Below are 21,088 nucleotides of genomic sequence, written 5' to 3' on the forward strand. Positions count from 1 at the left end.
TGTGTGAGTGTTTGTGTGAGAGTGTGAGTGTGAGTGTTTGTGTGAGAGTGTGAGTGTGAGTGGTGAGTGTTTGTGTGAGAGTGTGAGTGTGAGTGTGAGTGTTTGTGTGAGAGTGTGAGTGTGTGTGTGAGTGTTTGTGTGAGAGTGTGAGTGTGAGTGTGTTGTGTGAGAGTGTGAGTGTGAGTGTTTGTGTGAGAGTGTGTGTGAGTGTGAGTGTTTGTGTGAGAGTGTGAGTGTGAGTGTGAGTGTTTGTGTGAGAGTGTGAGTGTTGTGTGTGAGTGTTTGTGTGTGAGAGTGTGAGTGTGAGTGTGTGTGTGAGTGTTTGTGTGAGAGTGTGAGTGTGAGTGTGAGTGTGAGTGTGAGTGTGTGAGTGTGAGTGTTTGTTGTGTAGAGTGTGTGTGTGAGTGTTTGTGTGAGAGTGTGAGTGTGAGTGTGAGTGTGAGTGTGAGTGTGAGTGTGAGTGTGAGTGTTTGTGTGAGAGTGTGAGTGTTTGTGTGAGAGTGTGAGTGTGAGTGTGTGAGTGTTTGTGTGAGTAGTGTGAGTGTGTGAGTGAGTGAGTGTGAGTGTGTGTGAGAGTGTGAGTTGTGAGTGTTTGTGTGAGAGTGTGAGTGTGAGTGTTTGTGTGAGAGTGTGAGTGTGAGTGTTGTGTGTGAGAGTGTGAGTGTGAGTGTGAGTGTTTGTGTGAGAGTGTGAGTGTGTGAGTGTGTGTGATGAGTGTTTGTGTGAGAGTGTGAGTGTGAGTGTGTGTGTTTGTGTGAGTGTGTGAGTGTGAGTGTTTGTGTGAGTGTGTGAGTGTGAGTGTTTGTGTGTGAGTGTGAGTGTGTGTGTGAGTGTTTGTGTGAGAGTGTGAGTGTGAGTGTTGTGTGAGTGTGTGAGTGTGTGTGAGTGTGTGTGTGTGTGTGAGTGTTGTGTGAGTGTGGTGTGTGAGTGTGTTGTGAGTGTGAGTGTGAGTGTGAGTGTGTGTGTGAGTGTGTGTGTTGTGAGTGTGTGTGAGGTGTTGTGTGAGTGTTTGTGTGTGAGTGTGAGTGTGTTGTGTGTGAGTGTGTTGTGTGTGAGTGTGAGTGTTGTGTGTGTGTGTGAGTGTGTGTGTGTGTGTGTGTGTGGGTGTGTGTGTGAGTGTTTGTGTGGGTGTGTGTGAGTGTGAGTGTTTGTGTGAGTGTGTGTGTGTGTGTGAGAGTGTGTGTGTTGTGGTGTGTGTGTGTTGAGAGAGTTAACTGCAATAGGTCTTGTAGTGGAGTATGTGGGTGTGAGTGGGTGGAGATGGTTTGAGCTCGCTGAGGGCGGGGAGTGTGAGGGACACGGGGTGCGGTAGCACGGCGGGCGGGGTGTGAGGGACACGGGGTGCGGTAGCTCGGCCGGGCGGGGTGTGAGGGACACGGGGGTGCGGTAGCACGGCCGGGCGGGGTGTGAGGGACACGGGGTGCGGTAGCTCGGCGCGGCGGGGTGTGAGGGACACGGGGTGCGGTAGCACGGCCAGGGCGGGGTGTGAGGGACACGGGGTGCGGTAGCTCGGCCGGGCGGGGTGTGAGGGACACGGGGTGCGGTAGCTCGGCCGGGCGGGGTGTGAGGGACACGGGGTGCAGGTAGCTCGGCCGGGCGGGGTGTGAGGGACACGGGGTGCGGTAGCTCGGACCGGGCGGGGTAGTGAGGGACACGGGGTGCGGGTAGCTCGGACCGGGCGGGGTGTGAGGGACACGGGGTGCGGTAGCTCGGCCGGGGCGGGGTGTGAGGGACACGGGGTGCGGTAGCTCGGCCGGGCGGGTGAGACGGGGTGCGGTAGCGGCGGGGTGGTGTGAGGGACACGGGGTGCGGTAGCTCGGCCGGGCGGGGGTGTGAGGGACACGGGGGTGCGGTAGCTCGGCCGGGCGGGGTGTGAGGGACACGGGGTGCAGTAGCTCGGGCCAGGCGGGGTGTGAGGGACACGGGGTGCGGTAGCTCGGCCGGGCGGGGGTGTGAGGGACACGGGGTGCGGTAGCTCGGCACGGGCGGGGTGTGAGGGACACGGGGTGCGGTAGCTCGGCCGGGGCGGGGTGTGAGGGACACGGGGTGCGGTAGCACGGCCGGGCGGGGTGTGAGGGACACGGGGTGCGGTAGCTCCGGACCGGGCGGGGTGTGAGGGACACGGGGTTGCGGTAGCTCGGTCCGGGCGGGGTGTGTGAGGGACACGGGGTGCGGTAGCTCGGTCCGGGCGGGGTTGTGAGGGACACGGGGGTGCGGTAGCTCGGACCGGGGCGGGGTGTGAGGGACACGGGGTGCGTAGCTCGGCCGGGGCGGAGGTGTGAGGGACACGGGGTGCAGTAGCTCGGCCGGGCGGGGTGTGAGGGGACACGGGGTGCAGTAGCTCGGCAGGCGGGGTGTGAGGGACACGGGGTGCGGTAGCTCGGCCGGGCGGGGTGTGAGGGACACGGGGCGTGCAGTAGCTCGGCCGGGGCGGGGTGTGAGGGACACGGGGTGCGGTAGCACGGCCGTGGCGGAGGGTGTGAGAGGACACGGGGTGCGGTAGCTCGGCCGGGCGGGGTGTGAGGGACACGGGGTGCGGTAGCTCAGGCCGGGCGGGTGTGAGGGACACGGGGTGCGGTAGCTCGGCCGGGCGGGTGTGAGGGACACGGGGTGCCGGTAGCTCGGTCCGGGCGGGGTGTGAGGACACGGGGTGCAGTAGCTCGGCCGGGCGGGGTGTGAGGGACACGGGGTGCAGTAGCTCGGCCAGGCGGGGTGTGAGGGAACACGGGTTGCAGTAGCTCGGCCAGGCGGGGTGGAAGGACACGGGGTGCGGTAGCTCGGCCGGGCGGGGTGTGAGGGACACGGGGTGCAGTAGCTCGGCCAGGCTGGGGTGTGAGGGACACGGGGTGCGGTAGGTGTGGGGAGGGTCACCGGCGGAGGGGCGTTGGCAGCAGTGCGCGGAGAGGCCAGGGGGCCCGGTCGAGTTGAGAAACAACAACAGCCTTTACCTCCAAGCAAGCAAATCTGCTTCGCCCAAATAGAATTACAGCCCTGTCAGGACCAACAAAAGCATTTGTAGCTCAGTAATGATCGAAATATTGATTAGAGGAGCTGTCTAAAAGGCTTAAGCTCAAGCAAATATAGACCGTCAGTAGCAAATAAAACACTGCGTTTCGCCGGGGTCCCAGGGGACGGCCCCCAACAGAAGCGTTGGCGCATTGCCAGGCTCTCCATCAATGAGATTCTTTGTCACACTGCATCAAGACAGCTTTCAGTCACACTCCACACAACAACGGCCGCTTCCAGCTATCCGGCGCCTTTAACGTAGTAAAACGTCAGGAGGCTCCTCACGGGACCGTGAATCAGACAAAAAACTAACTCCGAGCCACAACAGGAGATATTAGGGCAGGTGACCCAGAGCTTGGTCAAACAGGTCGGTTTTAAGGAGGGGTCTGAAAGGAGGAGAGAGAGAGGCGGAGAGGTTTAGGGAGGGAATTCCAGAGCTCAGGGCCCAGGCGGCTGAAGGCACGGCCGCCAATGGTGGAGCGATGGAAATCGGGGGGATGCGCAAGAGGCCAGAATTGGAGGAGCGCCGAGATCTCGGAGGGTTGTGGGGCTGGAGGAGGTTACAGAGATGGGGTGAGGGGTGTAGGGGCTGGAGGAGGTTACAGAGATAGGGAGAGGTGTAGGGGCTGGAGGAGGTTACAGAGATGGGGAGGGGTGTAGGGGCTGGAGGAGGTTACAGAGATAGGGAGGGGTGGAGGGCTGGAGGAGGTTACAGAGATGGGAGGGGTGTAGGGGCTGGAGGGGGTTACAGAGATAGGGAGGGGTATAGGGGCTGGAGGAGGTTACAGAGAAAGGGAGGGGTGTAGGGGCTGGAGGGGGTTACAGAGATAGGGAGGGGTGTAGCGGCTGGAGGAGGTTACAGAGATAGGGAGGGGTGTAGGGGCTGGAGGAGGTTACAGAGATAGGGAGGGGTGTAGGGGCTGGAGGGGGTTACAGAGATAGGGAGGAGGGTGTAGGGGCTGGAGGGGGTTACAGAGATTAGGGAGGGGTGTAAGGGGCTGGAGGGGGTTAACAGTGATAGGGAGGGGTGTACGGCTGGAGGAGGTTACAGAGATAGGGAGTGGGTGTAGGGGCTAGAGGAGGTTACAGAGATAGGGAGGGGTGTAGGGGCTGGAGGGGGTTACAGAGATAGGGAGGGGTGTAGGGCTGGAGGAGGTTACAGAGATGGGGAGGGTTGTAGGGCTGGAGGGGGTTACATAAATAGGGAGGGTGTAGGGTGAGAGGCTGAGGAGTTACAGAGATAGGGAGGGGTGTAGGGCTGGAGGAGGTTACAGAGATAGGGAGGGTGTAGGGCTGGAGGAGGTTACAGAGATAGGGAGGGGGGCGAGGAGGCCATGGAGGGGTTTGAAGACGAGGATGGGATAAGCATTCAGTAGAAGCTCGGGTCACTTCGGCTCCGACTCGGCGATCAGCATTCGCCCTAAGGGGGCAGGGGAGGGTGTGTGGGGGGGGGAGTGTGTGTGTGGGGGGAAGGGTGTGTGTGGGGGGAGGGTGTGGGGTGGGGTTGCTCTTGTGTTTATTAAGGGGCCACAACTCTCGTTGCCAATGTCTTTTTAAACACTCCCTCACCTCACCTCACCCTCCGCCCTTTCTGGTTCAGTGAGATATCAGAACCCGTGCGCCAACTTTGTGGCAACAACGACCTCAAGAAGGTGGTCATGCGTGTGCTGACACGTGCACTTGGTCACGCGTGTGCTCAGTCGCGCATTGACAACGGCGTTTCAAAAGCAGTGCGCCCTTTCGTAAAGAAATCGTCCCCATCTCTCTCAGCTGAGTGTACCAAATGATGAGGGGCATAGATCGGGTAGATAGAAAGGAACCTTTCCCCTTAGTAGAGGGGTCAATAATCAGGGGGCATAGTTTCAAGGGTAAGGGCAGGAGGTTTAGAGGGATTTGAGGAAAAATCTTTTTCACCCAGAGGGTGGTTGGAATCTGGAACTCAATGCCTGAAAGGGTGGTGGAGGCAGGAACCCTCACAACATTCAAGAAGCATTTAGATGAGCACTTGAAACGCCATAGCATACAAGACTACGGACCAAGTGCTGGAAAATGGGATTAGAATAGACAGGGCTTGATGGCCGGCGCGGACACGATGGGCCGAAGGGCCTCTTTCTGTGCTGTACAGTATCTAGGACTATGGCTCTCTCTGGGTTCGGGGGGTTCCTTGGGCACCCCCACGAATGCCCGTTCTGCACGTGCGAGGCTGCGTAATCGAGCCTGACCGCTTGGGTGAGGGGGGCGGAGGGCGGCCGGTGTCTGTGGAGCCCAGATTCACCCCCCAACCCGCCATCCCCTCCCCAGCGAGAATCGATGGCAACAGGAGAGAAGGGGGCAGTGAGTACGAGACATGCCAAGGCTTGGCTCACCCTCTGTCTGCCTCTGTAGATCCCAGGGCCCCGACGCGGACCATCCTGGTGAGTGGCGGCGACCAACCCTTTGGGCAACTCAACCTGCCTCAGCTCCTGCACATCGCTAAGCAGATCGCCTCTGGGATGGTATACTCCTGGCATCCCCTACACTTCGTGCACCGCGACCTGGCCACCAGGAACTGCTGGTCGGGGAAAGTATGGTGGTGAAGATCGGAGACTTCGGCATGTCCCGGGACATCTACAGCACCGATTACTACAGGGTGAGCCATCCAACCTCCGCCAGGCACCACTGGCACCAGCTCCATCTCATCGTTACTGCATCAGCTTAATGCTCGTCCAAATGAGGGATGTTATTGTTGTGGAACAGAACAGCACAGGTTAGGTACAGAGTAAAGCTCCCTCTACACTGTCCCATCAAACACTCCCAGGGCAGGTACAGCACGGGTTAGATACAGAGTAAAGCTCCCTCTACACTGTCCCATCAAACACTCCCAGGGCAGGTACAGCACGGGTTAGATACAGAGTAAAGCTCCCTCTACAGTGACCCCTCCCAGGGCAGGTACAGCACGGGTTAGATACAGAGTAAAGCTCCCTCTACACTGTCCCATCAAACACTCCCAGGGCAGGTACAGCACGGGTTAGATACAGAGTAAAGCTCCCTCTACACTGTCCCGTCAAACACTCCCAGGGCAGGTACAGCACGGGTTAGATACAGAGTAAAACTCCCTCTACACTGCCCCATCAAACACTCCCAGGGCAGGTACAGCACGGGGTTAGATACAGAGTAAAGCTCCCTATACACTGTCCCGTCAAACACTCCCAGGACAGGTACAGCACGGGCTTAGATACAGAGTAAAGCTCCCTCTACACTGTCCCATCAAACACTCCCAGGGCAGGTACAGCACGGGTTAGATACAGAGTAAAGCTCCCTCTACACTGTCCCATCAAACACTCCCAGGGCAGGTACAGCATGGGTTAGATACAGAGTAAAGTTCCCTCTACACTGTCCCATCAAACACTCCCAGGGCAGGTACAGCACAGGTTAGATACAGAGTAAAGCTCCCTCTGCACTGTCCCATCAAACACTCCCAGGGCAGGTACAGCACGGGTTAGATACAGAGTAAAGCTCCCTCTACACTGTCCCATCAAACACTCCCAGGGCAGGTACAGCACGGGTTAGATACAGAGTAAAGCTCCCTCTACACTGTCCCATCAAACACTCCCGGGGCAGGTACAGCACGGGTTAGATACAGAGTAAAGCTCCCTCTACACTGTCCCATCAAACACTCCCAGGGCAGGTACAGCACGGGTTAGATACAGAGTAAAACTCCCTCTACACTGCCCCATCAAACACTCCCAGGGCAGGTACAGCACGGGGTTAGATACAGAGTAAAGCTCCCTATACACTGTCCTGTCAAACACTCCCAGGACAGGTACAGCACGGGCTTAGATACAGAGTAAATCTCCCTCTACACTGTCCCCATCAAACACTCCCAGGGCAGGTACAGCACGGGCTTAGATACAGAGTAAAGCTCCCTCTACACTGTCCCCATCAAACACTCCCAGGGCAGGTACAGCATGGGTTAGATACAGAGTAAAGCTCCCTCTACACTGTCCCATCAAACACTCCCAGGGCAGGTACAGCACGGGGTTAGATACAGAGTAAAGCTCCCTATACACTGTCCTGTCAAACACTCCCAGGACAGGTACAGCACGGGCTTAGATACAGAGTAAATCTCCCTCTACACTGTCCCCATCAAACACTCCCAGGGCAGGTACAGCACGGGCTTAGATACAGAGTAAATCTCCCTCTACACTGTCCCATCAAACACTCCCAGGGCAGGTACAGCACGGGGTTAGATACAGAGTAAAGCTCCCTATACACTGTCCCGTCAAACACTCCCAGGACAGGTACAGCACGGGCTTAGATACAGAGTAAATCTCCCTCTACACTGTCCCATCACTTCCTTTATCTCAGGGACATGGGATGACATCCAGCTCAGGCTGTGGTGTTCAATGGTGTGAGAAGGATTTATAGAGCAGAATTTCACACCACAGAAGAAGGCCCTTCGGCCCATCGTGCCAGTGTTGGCTCTCTGAAAGAAAATCCCTCATGGCCCGTTCCCCATCCCCAGATCACCAGGCACAAGTGGAAAAGAAAAATCAAGCAACATCTTGGGAATTCCAAGAGCTCTTGGTCAGACAGCGGCCCCAGAGCGGAGTCTTCTCTCAGACACGGGTCCAAGGTGTCAACACTTCCTCCGATTTACCTCAGAGCTTGCGGCGTGGCAGGGGGGCGGTGGGAGGAAAGCCTCAGTTATTGACTGCGTCCAGGCAACCAATCCGGCCTACGTTGCTTGTGGTCTTCGATCCTGGAGCTGGCTCTCGGGGTCGCGTCTGCACTGAGGTGTCTGGTTCGGGCGTTCAATAGTGACTTTTCTGTGCCCCCCCTGCCGCACCTCCCCCGCCACACCTCCCTTCAGATTCCTGACAGGAAGGGTTTCTCCCTCCCCTCGGCCGTGGCAGAACTCCCAGCCAGCAACCCTTACTCGGAGACAGTTCCCCCTGGCCCCATTCTTCCGGCGTGAGCCTAGAAATTGGATCGCACGGGTGCGAAACAGACGCCTCGGGTTCCAATAAGGCGGGCGGGCCTCGCGCCATATTGCTAAGGGCACCTCCATAGGTCTTTTGACTGAGATGTTAAACCGAGGCCTTGTCTGCCCTCTCGGGTGGATGTAAAAGATCCCACGGCCACTATTGGAAGAAGAGCAGGGGGGAGTTCTCCCCGGTGTCCTGGGGCCAATATTTATCCCTCAATCAACATCACTAAAACAGATGATCTGCTCATTATCACATTGCTGTGTGTGGGAGCTTGCTGTGCGCTAATTGGCTGCCGCGTTTCCTACATTACAACAGTGACCACACTTCAAAAAAAGTACTTCATTGGCTGTAAAGCGCTGTGGGACGTCCTGAGGTGGTGAAAGGCGCTGGAGAAACGCGAATCTTTCTTTCTTTAATGTTTGCTCCCCTCCTCCCAGGTGGGAGGCCGGACCATGCTCCCGATCCGCTGGATGCCCCCGGAGAGCATCATGTACCGCAAGTTCACCACGGAGAGCGACATCTGGAGTTTCGGAGTGGTGCTCTGGGAGATTTTCACCTACGGCAAGCAGCCCTGGTACCAGCTGTCCAACAATGAGGTCAGCGCCTCTCTCTCTCTCTCTCTCTCTCTGTCTGTCTCTCTGGCCCATCGAAGGGTTGTCCGCACGCTGGGGGCGGGGACGGGCAGGAGATGGGGACGCACGAGGGGGTGGGCGATGGAATCGGGTGCGCGGGCGGTGAGACGCGGGACGGGGATGGGGACGCACGAGGGGGTGGGCGATGGAATCGGGGTGCGCGGGCGCTGAGACACGGGACGGGACGGGCCTTGGCTCCCTCGCCGTGGAAACCGGGACTCTTCCCGCCCCAACCGCCCTGGGACTGTCCGGGAACCCCCGGGGTTCCAACCATCCCGCCAGCACTGGCTGGACACGAGCGACTGGAGATCGATGCTTTCGAGTTTGTAAAAGAGAGGCTTCTGTCTTCAGCTGCCGGTCAATGTGTAAAGGAGCAAAAACTAGACAGAGGCCCTTTGAACACTGAGATGTGTAGAGGAACAGAGAGACCTCGGAGCGCAGGTCCACAGATCCCTGAAGGTAGCAGGACAGGTAGATAAGGTGGTTAAGGCGGCATACGGGATACTTGCCTTTATTAGCCGAGGCATAGAATACAAGAGCAGGGAAGTTATGCTTTAACTGTATAAAACACTAGTTAGGCCACAGCTCGAATACTGCGTGCAGTTCTGGTCAGCACATTACAGGAAGGATGTGATCGCACTAGAGAGGGTGCAGAAGAGATTTACCAGGATGTTGCACCCCAGGACTGGAGAATTTCAGCGATGAGGAAAGATTGGATCGGCTGGGGGTGTTTTCTTTGGCACAGAGGAGGCTGAGGGGAGATTTAATTGTGTATAAAATTATGAGGGGCCTGGATAGAGTGGATAGGAAGGACCGATTTCCCTTAGCAGAGGGGTCAATAACCAGGGCAGAGATTGAAAGTAATTGGTCGGAGGATTAGAGGGGAGTTGAGGACAACATTTAAGGCGGTGGATGGGGTGTCAATCAAGCGGGCTGCTTTGTCCTGGATGGTGTCGAGCTTCTTGAGTGTTGTCGAAGCTGCACTCATCCAGGCAAGTGGAGAGTATTCCATCACACTCCTGACTTGGGCCTTGTAGATGGTGGAAAGGCTTTGGGGAGTCAGGAGGTGAGACACTCGCCGCAGAATACCCAGCCTCTGACCCGCTCTTGTTGCCACAGTATTGATGTGGCTGGTCCAGTTAAGTTTCTGGTCAATGGTGACCCCCAGGATGTTGATGGTGGGGGATTCGGCGATGGTAATGCCATTGAATGTCAAGGGGAGGTGGTTAGACTCTCGCTTGTTGGAGATAGTCATTGTCTGGCACTTCTGTGTCGCGAATGTTACCTGCCATTTATCAGCCCAAGCCTGAACGTCGTCCAGGCCTTGTTGCATGTGGGCATGGACTGCTTCATTATCTGTGAAGTTGCGAATGGCGCTGAACACTGTGCAGTCATCCAATTCTGACCTTATGTTGGAGGGAAGATCATTGATGAAGCAGCTGGAGATGGTTGGGCCGAGGACACTGCCCTGAGGAACTCCTGCAGTGATGTCCTGGGGGCTGAGATGATTGACCTCCAACCTCCACAACCATCTTCCTTTGTGCTGGGTATGACTCCAGCCAGTGGAGAGTTTCCCCTCTGATTCCCATTGACTTCAGTTTTACTGAAGCAATGCAGCCACCACTGAACCATCAGCACTGAAACCTGAGCCAGTGACGAGCTGGGCAGCTCGGAGCTGACAGCCCAATTAACGGTCCCAGGCTCCATTCACTGAGTGAAATCCCTCTTTAATTTACTCCGATTTTTTGCGGAGTTTTTCCAGTGAGGGATAATCACATTGCAGCAGGGGACCTTTCCACTAGCCATTATTGAGCGGCGGTGGTTTGCACTGGAAAGCCGATACAGCCTGCCCCTGACTTGCCTGGATGAGTGCAGCTCCAACAACACTCAAGAAGCTCGACACCATCCAGAACAAAGCAGCCCACTTGATTGGCACCCCATCCACCACCTTAAACATTCACTCCCTCCACCACCGGCGCACCGTGGCTGCAGTGTGTACCATCTACAAGATGCACTGCAGCAACTCGCCAAGGCTTCTTCGGCAGCACCTCCTAAACATAGAAACATAGAAGATAGGAGCAGGAGTCGGCCATTCGGCCCCTCGAGCCTGCTCCGCCATTCAATGAGATCATGGCTGATCATCCAAACTCAGTACCCTGTCCCTGCTTTCTCCCCATATCCCTTGATCCCTTTAGCCTTAAGAAATATATCTAACTCCTTCTTGAATATATTTAATGAATTGGCCTCCACTGCCTTCTGTGGTAGAGAATTCCACAGGTTCACCACTCTCTGGGTGAAGAAATTCCCCCTCATCTCTGTCCTAAATGGCCTACCCCTTATCCTTAGACTGTGACCCCTGGTTCTGGACTCCCCCGCCATCGCGAACATCCTTCCTGCATCTAGTCTGTCTAGTCCTGTTAGAATTTTATAAGTTTCAATGAGACCCCCTCTCATTCTTCTAAACTCCAGCGAGTATAAGCCCAGTCGACCCAATCTCTCCTCTTACGTCATTCCTGCCATCCCAGGTATCAGTCTGGTGAATCTTCGCTGCACTCCCTCCATGGCAAGAACATCCTTCCTCAGATAAGGCGACCAAAACTGCACACAAAACCCGCCACCTCTTCCACCTAGAAGGACAAGGGCAGCAGGCGCATGGGAACACCACCACCTCCAAGTTCCCCTCCACGTCTCACACACACCATTCCGACTTGGAAATATATCGGCCGTTCCTTCATCGTCGCTGGGTCAAAATCCTGGAACTCCCTCCCTAACAGCACTGTGGGAGCACCTTCACCACACGGACTGCAGCGGTTCAAGAAGGCGGCTCACCACCACCTTCTCAAGGGGCAACTAGGGATGGGCAATAAATGCCGGCCTTGCCAGCGACGCCCACATCCCCGAGAACGAATAACAATAAGTACAGATGCAAACCTGAAATCTTAATCCAATGGTGGGCAGATGTCACAAGATTTCAGATCATTTCATAAATCGCTAAACACCAAAACCGTTTGGCAGGAGCTTACCAGTAGCCTAGCTGGGCACTGATCCGTTCAGACCAGGTGGTCCCAGCATCCAGCCCCGGTCTGGGCTGAGCGAGCAGATTGGGGGGGGGGGTGCCACCTCGGTAACCACTGAACCGCAATTTCCTCCTCCCGGTCGCTAGCCGCTACACGCGGACAGCAGGCGGAGATGGTGGGGGGTCGGGCTTGGCTGTGAGGCACGCCGTGGTTGAATAGCCCGATGGGCGGAGGGGTGGGTTTTCAACCTGGGAACCGGGGCTTGGGCAGTTTCCGTAACGGGCGGCTGATCTGCAGCTCTGGTTCTACGCCCCACGAAGGAAGTCGGAACATCTTCCTCTCACCGCCTGGGGTTGCGTGTGAAGAATGGTCCCTTGGGTGAGGTGCCAGAGCACGGTTGGTGTGTGTGTTGGGGGTTCCGGGTCTCCGTCACGTCGGGCACCTGTTGCGCCAACCCATTGGGCATCTGGGCATCTACCCATTGCACACGGGTTATGCCAACCCATTGCGTATTTGGATCTCAGCCGACTGCTGTACAGGAGCAAGGATGTCTTGGAAAACAGTGACCGGATCGGACAAAGTCAACATGGATTTACAAAAGGTAAATCGTGCTTGACTAATCTACTGGAATTTTTTGAGGATGTAGCTGGTAAAATAGATAAGGGAGAGCCAGTGGATGTGGTGTATTTGGACTTTCAGAAGGCTTTCAATAAGGTCCCGCATAAGAGATTAGCGTGTAAAGTTAAGGCACATGGGATTGGGGGCAAGGTATTGACTTGAATAGAGAACTGGTTGGCAGACAGGAAGCAAAGAATTGGAATAAACGGGTCTTTTTCCGAGTGGCAGGCAGTGACTAGTGGGGTACCGCAGAGATCGGTGCTAGGACCCCAGCTATTCACAATATATATTAATAATCTAGATGAGGGAACTAGATGTAATATCTCCAAGTTTGCAGACGACACAAATCTGGGTGGGAGTGTGTGCTGTGAGGAGGATGCCGAGAAACTCCAGTATGATTTGGACAGGCTGGGTGATTCGGCAGATACATGGCAAATGCACTATAATGTGGATAAATGCGAGGTTATCCACTTTGGTGTCAAAAACAGGAAGGCAGATTATTATCTGAACGGCAATAGATTGGGAAGTGCATCGAGACCTGGGTGTCCTTGTGCACCAGTCGCTGAAGGTAAGCATGCAGGTGCAGCAGGCGGTTAAGAAGGCAAATGGTATGTTGGCCTTCGTAGCGAGAGGGTTCGAGTACAGGAACAAGGATGTCTTGCTGCAGTTGTACAGGGCCTTGGTGAGACCACACCTTGAGTATTGTGTGCAGTTTTGGTCGCCTTATCTGAGGAAGGATGTTCTTGCCATGGAGGGAGTGCAGCGAAGATTCACCCAGCTGATACCTGGGATGGCAGGAATGACGTATGAGGAGAGATTGGGACGATTAGGCTTATATTCGCTAGAGTTTAGAAGAATGAAAGGGGATCTCATTGAAACTTATAAAATTCTAACAGGACTAGACAGACTAGATGCAGGAAGGATGTTCCCAATGGCGGGGGAGTCCAGAACCAGGGGTCACAATCTAAGGATAAGGGGCAAGCCATTTAGGACAGAGATGAGGAGGAATTTCTTCACCCAGAGAGTGGTGAACCTGTGGAATTCTCTACCGCAGAAGGCAGTTGAGGCCAATTCATTAAATATATTCAAGAAGGAGTTGGATATATTTCTTAAGGCTGAAGGGATTAAGGGATCTGGGGGGAAAGCAGGGACAGGGCACTGAACTTGGATGATCAGCCATGATCTCATTGAATGGCGGAGCAGGCTCGAGGGGCCGAATGGCCTCCTCCTGCCCCTATCTTCTATGATGTCCACTTGGGCGAGGTTCCACAGGGCAGCCAGTGCCCCAGGAGGGGGAAATAAATTGTAGTGGGGGGCGTCGGGTGGGTGTGGAGAGACCTTTCAACCCTGCCGTTCTGTGTGCCCCGCAGGCCATCGAGTGCATCACGCAGGGCCGCGAGCTGGAGTACCCCAGGACCTGTCCCAGGGAGCTGTACGACATCATGCAGGGCTGCTGGCTGAGGGACCCCCAGCAGCGGCTGAACATCAAGGAAATCCACAGCCGGCTGCAGCACCTGGTCAAATCCCCCCCCGTCTACCTCGACGTGTTGCAGTGACACCCTTGATGGTGGGGGACCTCAGTGTCTCAGAGGCAAGAGACACAACCTGAACTGCCTCCTGCGCCGAGATCCTGGACGGAGCTTCTTGCGAAGGAATCTTTGTCTCCGCATTCATTGTAATTAGTTCCATGTCCTTGCAGATTTGCAGGCAGCCTATACAACTGTATATAAGTATATAAGTAAGTTTAATATATGCACCATTAATATGTTTCCCAATTATTATCCTTCAGTTCCATCGAGTTTAATGCTTCTTCCCCCGTCATTTTCTGACCACTATCTTCGGCAAAAAAAAACCCAACAAAATGGACCTTGGTGCCTGAGATGGCATAGACCTCTCGAACTGCTAACCAGAGGAACTTTACCGGCCGGTTTTCCATCATCTAGACGGTACGAGTATGACACGAGCCCTGTTCCTCGTTCCGATTGCATGCGCTGATTCAATTAAAGTACAGTACCTTCCTCCTACCAGGATCGTCGTGGTGTGTGCCTCTCCAAACCGCTGGGTATGAGCTGGCAGACTTAACTATTGAGGTCTCTAACTGGCCGCATGTCTGCCTTGCCGACCCATTGGCTATCTGAGACTCATAAGAACATAAGAGATAGGAGTGGGAGTCGGCCATTCGGCCCCTCGAGCCTGCTCCGCCATTCCATGAGATCATGGCTGATCTTCGACCTCAATCTCCACTTTCCCGCCCTGTCTCCAGATTCCTCGATTCCCTTAATATCCAAAAATCTGCCTTGAATAGACTCAACGACTGAGCCTCCGCAGCCCTCTGGGGTAGAGAATTCCAAAGATTCACCGCCCTCTGAGTGAAGAAATTCCTCCTCATCTTAGTCCTAAATGGCCGACCCCTTATCCTGAGACTGTGACCCCTGGTTCTAGACTCCCCAGCCAGGGGGAAACATCCTCCCTGCATCTACCCTGTCAATCCCTGTAAGAATTTTCTATGCTTCAATGAGATCACCTCTCATTCTTCTAAACTCTGCTCACGATGCGGTCTCCTCTACATTGGGGAAACCAAACGCAGATGGGGCGACCGCTTTGCGGAACACCTCCGTTCAGTCCGTAAGGGTGACCCCGAGCTTCCGGTCGCCTGTCATTTTAATTCACCGCCCCATTCCCACTCAGACCTCACCGCCCTCGGGCTCTTGTATTGTTCCACGGAAGCTCAGCGTAAGCTCGAGGAACAGCACCTCATCTTCCGATTAGGCACTTAACAGCCTTCCGGACTCAATATCGAGTTCAACAATTTCAGATCATAACCTCGGCCCCTATTACATTTTTACTTACATTTTTTATCCACCCCTTTGTTTTGGCCTTTTCCCTCCCCCCCCCCTTCCTTTTTTTTCTCTCTCCCACATGGCAGCTGTCTCCCACTCTGCCAGAACATTTCACACCTAATCTAGAGCCGTCTTTTGTCTCCACTAGTCCGACCACCATCTCGTCTGGTTTTGAATACCTCTTAATGTCTCTTCACTTCGTTTGTCCTCTCCCAGCCCCGCCTTTCGATCTATTTAATTTCCTTTCCAGTTTTGAAAAAGGGTTTCGACCCGAAACGTCGACTCTGATTTCTCTCCACGGATGTTACCTGGCCTGCTGAGTTTTTCCAGCATTTGCTGTTGTTATTTCTGGAGAATATAGGCCTAGTCTGCTCAATCTCTCCTCATAGGACAATCCCCCCATCCCAGGAACCAGTCTGGTGAACTCCCTCTATGGCAAGTATATCCTTCCTTCGGTAAGGAGACCAAAACTGTTCACAGTACTCCAGGTGTGGTCTCACCAAGGCCCTGTATAATTGCAGTAAGACGTCTTTACTCTTATCACAGGAATCACAGAAACCCCACAGTGCAGATAGAGGCCATTTCGGCCAATCGAGCCTGCACCGACACATATCCCAGTAACCCCATGTATTTAATCCCCCTAACACTAAGGGTCAATTTATCACAGCCAATCAACCTAACCCGCACATCTTTGGACTGTGGGAGGAAACCGGAGCACCCGGAGGAAACCCACGCAAACACGGGGAGAATGTGCAAACTCCACACAGACAGTCGCCCGAGGCCGGATTCGAACCCGGGTCCCTGGCGCTGTGAGGCAACAGTGCTAACCACTATGCCACCATGCTGCCCTTATACTCAAATCCTCTTGTAATAAAGACCAACATACCATTTGCTTTCCTAATTGCTTGCTGTAACCTGCATGTTAACTTTCAGTGATTCGTGTACAGCCCAATGGCTGTCTGGGCCTCCAGCCCAGTGGCTGTCTGGGTCTCCAGCCCATTCGCTGTCTGGGTCTCCAGCCCAGTGGCTGTCTGGGTCTCCAGCCCATTCGCTGTCTGGGTCTCCAGCCCAGTGGCTTTCTGGGTCTCCAGCCCAGTGGCTTTCTGGGTCACCAGTACATCGGGTACTTGAGCCTCAACCCACTAGGTGTTTGTGTCTAGGCTCACTGATATAGGAAGCCCACTTGCACAAGGCACGGCTGGGCAGCCAGCGCCATTGGAAGCTGTGCCCCAGCGAGAGTCGGCGCTTTTTGTAAAGGAGAAGGGAACCGGGCAGGAGAGGCAGATACTGAAGCTGGGTTTTTGCAGTCAATCTCTCACTTCTCCTCTCGATCGATGTAACATCGCTCCGAGACTCCCATTAATCCCCCGGATAAGTGGAGTGCAGGGGGTCCCTCTGGGACGCTCTAATGGACTTTCAGGCCCAGTAATTAACGTACATTTCAGGCACTTTCCCCGGCGAGGCCGGCAGGAGTTAGCTTTCAGCCGGGCTCCCTTTTGCCGGCTTGGCGCATGAAGCTTCGCCAGGTCGAGAGGTGTCAGCACGACCTTCTCGTCTTTGCCAGGGGTTCTGCCCGGGTCGACCCTTCTTCCAGTATTTCTCCAATTTCCCCTTTTGAAAGTCACTATTGAATCTGCCCTTTCAGGCAGCGCGTTCCAGATCACTCGCTGCGTAAACATTCTCCTGTACAAAACGCTGGTTAGGCCACAGCTGGAATACTGTGTGCAGTTCTGGTCGCCACACTATAGGAAGGATGTGATTGCTTTGGAGAGGGTGCAGAGGAGATTAACCAGGATGTTACCTGGGCTGGAGCGCTTCAGCTATGAAGAGAGACTGGACAGGCTGGGGTTGTTTTCCTTAGAGCAGAGAAGGCTGAGGGGGGACCTGATTGAGGTGTACAAAATGATGAGGGGCATAGATAGGGTAGATAGAAAGGAACTTTTCCCCTTAGTAGAGGGGTCAATAACCAGGGGGCATAGTTTCAAGGTAAGGGGCAGGAGGTTTAGAGGGGATTTGAGGAAAAACTTTTTCACCCAGAGGGTGGTTGGAATCTGGAACTCACTGCCTGAAAGGGTGGTGGAGGCAGGAACCCTCACAACATTCAAGAAGCATTTGGATGAGCACTTGAAACGCCATAGCATACAAGGCTATGGACCAAGTGCTGGAAAATGGGATTAGAATAGACGGGGCTTGATGGCCGGCATGGACACGATGGGCCGAAGGGGCTCTTTCTGTGCTGTATAACTCTATGACTCCTCATCTCCCCCTCTGGTTCTTTTGCTGATTATCTTCAATCTGTGTCCTCTGGTTACCAACCCTCCTGCCACTGGAAACACTTTCTCCTTATTTACTCTATCAAAATGCTTCATAATTTTGAATGCCTCGATTAAATCTCCCCTTAACCTTCTCTGTGCGATGTTAACGTGCTCTGTAGAAAGCGCCGTTAGATCAGAGCAAAGCGGGCTTAGCAGGACAAGTCGATGAGGCTGTTCAATAAGATCGCAGCATCCTGGGCTTTACAAAAACAGGAACAGAAGACAAAGGCAAGGAAGATATGGTCAACTTTTCTCAATCACTGGTTAGGCCCCAAGCTGGAGTCTTGTGGCCAATTCTGGGCACCGCACTTTAGGAAGGATGTCGAGGCCTTGGAGAGGGTGCGGAGGAGATTTACTAGAATGGTGCCGGGGATGAGGGACTTCAGTGATGTGGAGAGACTGGAGAAGCTGGGATTGTTCTCCTTACAGCAGAGAAGGTTAAGGGGAGATTTAATCGAGGCGTTCAAAATTATGAAGCGTTTTGATCGAGTAAATAAGGAGAAGCTGTTTCCAGTGACAGTAGGGTCGGTAACCAGAGGACACAGATTGAAGATAATTGACAAAAGAACCAGAGGGGGAGATGAGGAGAATGTTTTTTACGCAGCGAGTTGTTGTGATCTGGAACGCGCTGCCTGAAAGGGCGGTGGAAGCAGATTCAATAGTAACTTTCAAAAGGGAATTGGATAAATACTTGAAAAGGAATAAAAATTGCAGGGCTGTGGGGAAAGAGCAGGGGGGAGTGGGACTAATTGGAGAGCTTGTTCAAAGAGCCGGCACAGGCACGATGGGCCGAATGGCCTCCTCCCTGTGCTGTGCTGCATATAAGACCCTGAGGGGTCTGGACAGGGCGGACGTGGAGAGGCTGTTTCCTCTTGGGGGAGAATCTAGAACTAGGGGGGTCACTGTTTAAAAATAAGGGGTCGCCCATTTGAGACGGAGATGAGGAGAAATGTTTTCTCACCAAGCGTGGTGAGTCTTTGGAACTCTCTTCCTCAGAGGGCAGTGGAAGCAGAGTCTTTGAATATTTTTAAGGCAGAGGTCGATAGATTCTTGGTGAGCAAGGGGGGGTGAAAGGTTATCGGGGGGTAGGCGGGAATGTGGGGTAATCGGATCAGCTGCGATCTCACTGAATGGCGGAGCAGGCTCGAGGGGCCGAGTGGCCAAATCCTGCTCCTATTTCGTGTGTTCCTATGTATGTTCGTATCATTCAGTGAAGAGCGTCCCAAGCAAGACGAGGGGCGTTGTGGGCTGGCTGGTGTGCGGGAAGCGTGAGGGGTGGCACGAGGCTGGCAGGGCCTCCTCGTGGCCCCCCCGTGGAGACTCCCGAGCGTTGGGGCGAGGAGGCAGGGAGAGCGAGAGCGGGAGGGGGGCAGAGAGCTCCAGAGACGGGGAAGAGTAGAGGCAGAGACCGCTCAGCTGGAGCGGCGGAGGATAAGCTTTCCCTGCAAGATCGATAAATTAGAGAGAGGCTGTGAGGAGTTGTGTTCATTTCTTACGCTGTTTTTTAAATGTGTTTTTAGAGTAGAGCATCAGTCAAGTTTCTAAATAGCCCCTTGCCAATTAAAATGACCCCTGACCATTATCGTGTGTGCTAGGGTACTAAAATATGAACGTCTGTGTGCAGAGTGGAGATTATGCACTTCTTCATTACTCCAGTCCCCTAGAGGGTGCCTCGCTTTCAATATTTAATCCCCCTCTCTCCCAGACCTCCAATCTCATTCTCTCTCTGTTTACATTGATGAGATGATGAGGATTTGTCAAACGAGATACCTGATCCATCAGCAACCTCCGATATTCACTGAGACACACACACGGGCCGTACAGTACCAGACGGGAGTGAATCGTTCCCTTTTACCCGCTGTGTGTACTGTACATATACAGGAGCTGACACTGAGACACACACGGGCCGTACAGTCCCAGACGGGAGTGAATCATTCCCTTTTACCCGCTGTGTACTGTACATGTATAGGAGCTGACACTGAGACACACACGGGCCGTACAGTCCCAGACTGGAGTGAATCGTTCCCTTTTACCCGCTGTGTGTACTGTATGTGTACAGGTGCTGACACTGAGACACACACACGGGCTGTACAGTACCAGACGGGAGAGAATCGTTCCCTTTTACCCGCTGTGTGTACTGTATGTGTACAGGAGCTGACACTGACCTTGCCTGATCTCCTGAAGCTTTTGGCTCACTCCCTACCCACCCTTCCCTCCGAGTCTCGGTCCCTTCCTGGCAACTCCCGACCCTTTAACAGGGTATCTGTTGTTTCAGAAGGCAGGGAGGATGTTTCCACTGGCTGGGGAATCTAGAACCAGGGGTCACAGTCTCAGGATAAGGGGTCGGCCATTGAGGACTGAGATGAGGAGGAATTTCTTCACTCAGAGGGCGGTGAATCTTTGGAATTCTCTGCCCCAGAGGGCTGTGGAGGCTCAGCCGTTGAGTATATTCAAGGCCGAGATCGAGAGATTTTTGGACTCTCGGGGAATCGAGGGATATGGGGATCGGGCGGGAAAGTGGAGTTGAGGTCGATGATCAGCCATGATCTCATTGAATGGCGGAGCAGGCTCGAGGGGCCGAATGGCCGACTCCTGCACCTATTTCTGATGTTCTTATGATCTAATGGCGGCGCTGCTGCAGATATCGGATCTGGGCGAGGCCGGGTCGGGCAGCGGCCCGTAAACCTGACGGTGCCCCTTCCCCTAATTGGAGCATGAGTGAGCGAGAGAACGGCCACTGATACACATCTTCAATGAAAGAAAACTGCGCTCCCCGCCTCCGCTCCCCCCTCTCCGCCTTCCTATTACAACTGCTAATGCATCATTAGGAGCTGTCTTGTGGTGAGGCTAATACACTGTACAGCGACAGCACAGCAGGTTTACGATGCTCTTTGCGAGCTCACAGGATGTCAAGTGTGAAAATTGAAAGAGTCAATGAATTAGACTCAGTCTGCAGCGAGAGAATTTCTCCTTAGCTCAGGGAAAAGAAGGAAATAGGATCTCCCCTCCGCTCCCCTCCTCACGAGCGGCGATCCACATTCTGAGCACAAACTCAGATTATATCATCTCCCTCACTTGGGCCCAGAGCCCGTCTTTTTATATCTTACTGTGACGAGGAACGTTAGCCTTTGTTCCCTCCTCTCCTGAAGGTGCTGACTCTCACTGGGGTACGGGTCCCCTCCTCTCCTGAAGGAGCTGACTCTCACTGGGGTACGGGTCCCCTCCTCTCCTGAAGGTGCTGACTCTCACTGGGGTACGGGTCCCCTCCTCTCCTGAAGGTGTTGACTCTAACTGGGGTACGGGTCCCCTCCTCTCCTGAAGGTGCTGACTCTCACTGGGGTACAGGTTCCACAGACACTGACTCTCACTGGGGTATGGGTTCCACACACACTGACTCTCACTGGGGTACGGGTTCCACAGACACTGACTCTCACTGGGGTACGGGTTCCACACACACTGACTCTCACTGGGGTACGGGTTCCGCACACACTGACTCTCACTGGGGTACGGGTTCCTCAGACACTGACTCTCACTGGGGTACGGGTTCCGCACACACTGACTCTCACTGGGGTACGGGTTCCACACACACTGACTCTCACTGGGGTACGGGTTCCACACACACTGACTCTCACTGGGGTACGGGTTCCACACACACTGACTCTCACTGGGGTACGGGTTCCACACACACTG

At 54.4% G+C, this 21,088-nt stretch overlaps 1 protein-coding gene across 1 annotated transcript in view; it reads left to right on the forward strand.

Moving 5' to 3' along the window:
* LOC147086439 (high affinity nerve growth factor receptor-like) overlaps window positions 1-14,365 on the forward strand; it is a 65,634-nt gene extending 51,269 nt beyond the window's left edge. The window contains 5 exon segments of the mRNA XM_085978538.1: window positions 5,392-5,410; window positions 5,412-5,556; window positions 5,559-5,635; window positions 8,414-8,572; window positions 13,614-14,365. Coding sequence (XP_085834664.1) covers window positions 5,392-5,410; window positions 5,412-5,556; window positions 5,559-5,635; window positions 8,414-8,572; window positions 13,614-13,799 — 586 coding nt within the window. The 3' untranslated portion in view covers window positions 13,800-14,365.
* The last annotated feature ends 6,723 nt before the right edge of the window (window positions 14,366-21,088 follow it).

Source organism: Somniosus microcephalus, unplaced genomic scaffold (assembly GCF_052327205.1).
Source record: "Somniosus microcephalus isolate GS21.2 unplaced genomic scaffold, FLI_Smic_1.0 unresolved_chr7, whole genome shotgun sequence".
Taxonomy (NCBI): domain Eukaryota; kingdom Metazoa; phylum Chordata; class Chondrichthyes; order Squaliformes; family Somniosidae; genus Somniosus; species Somniosus microcephalus.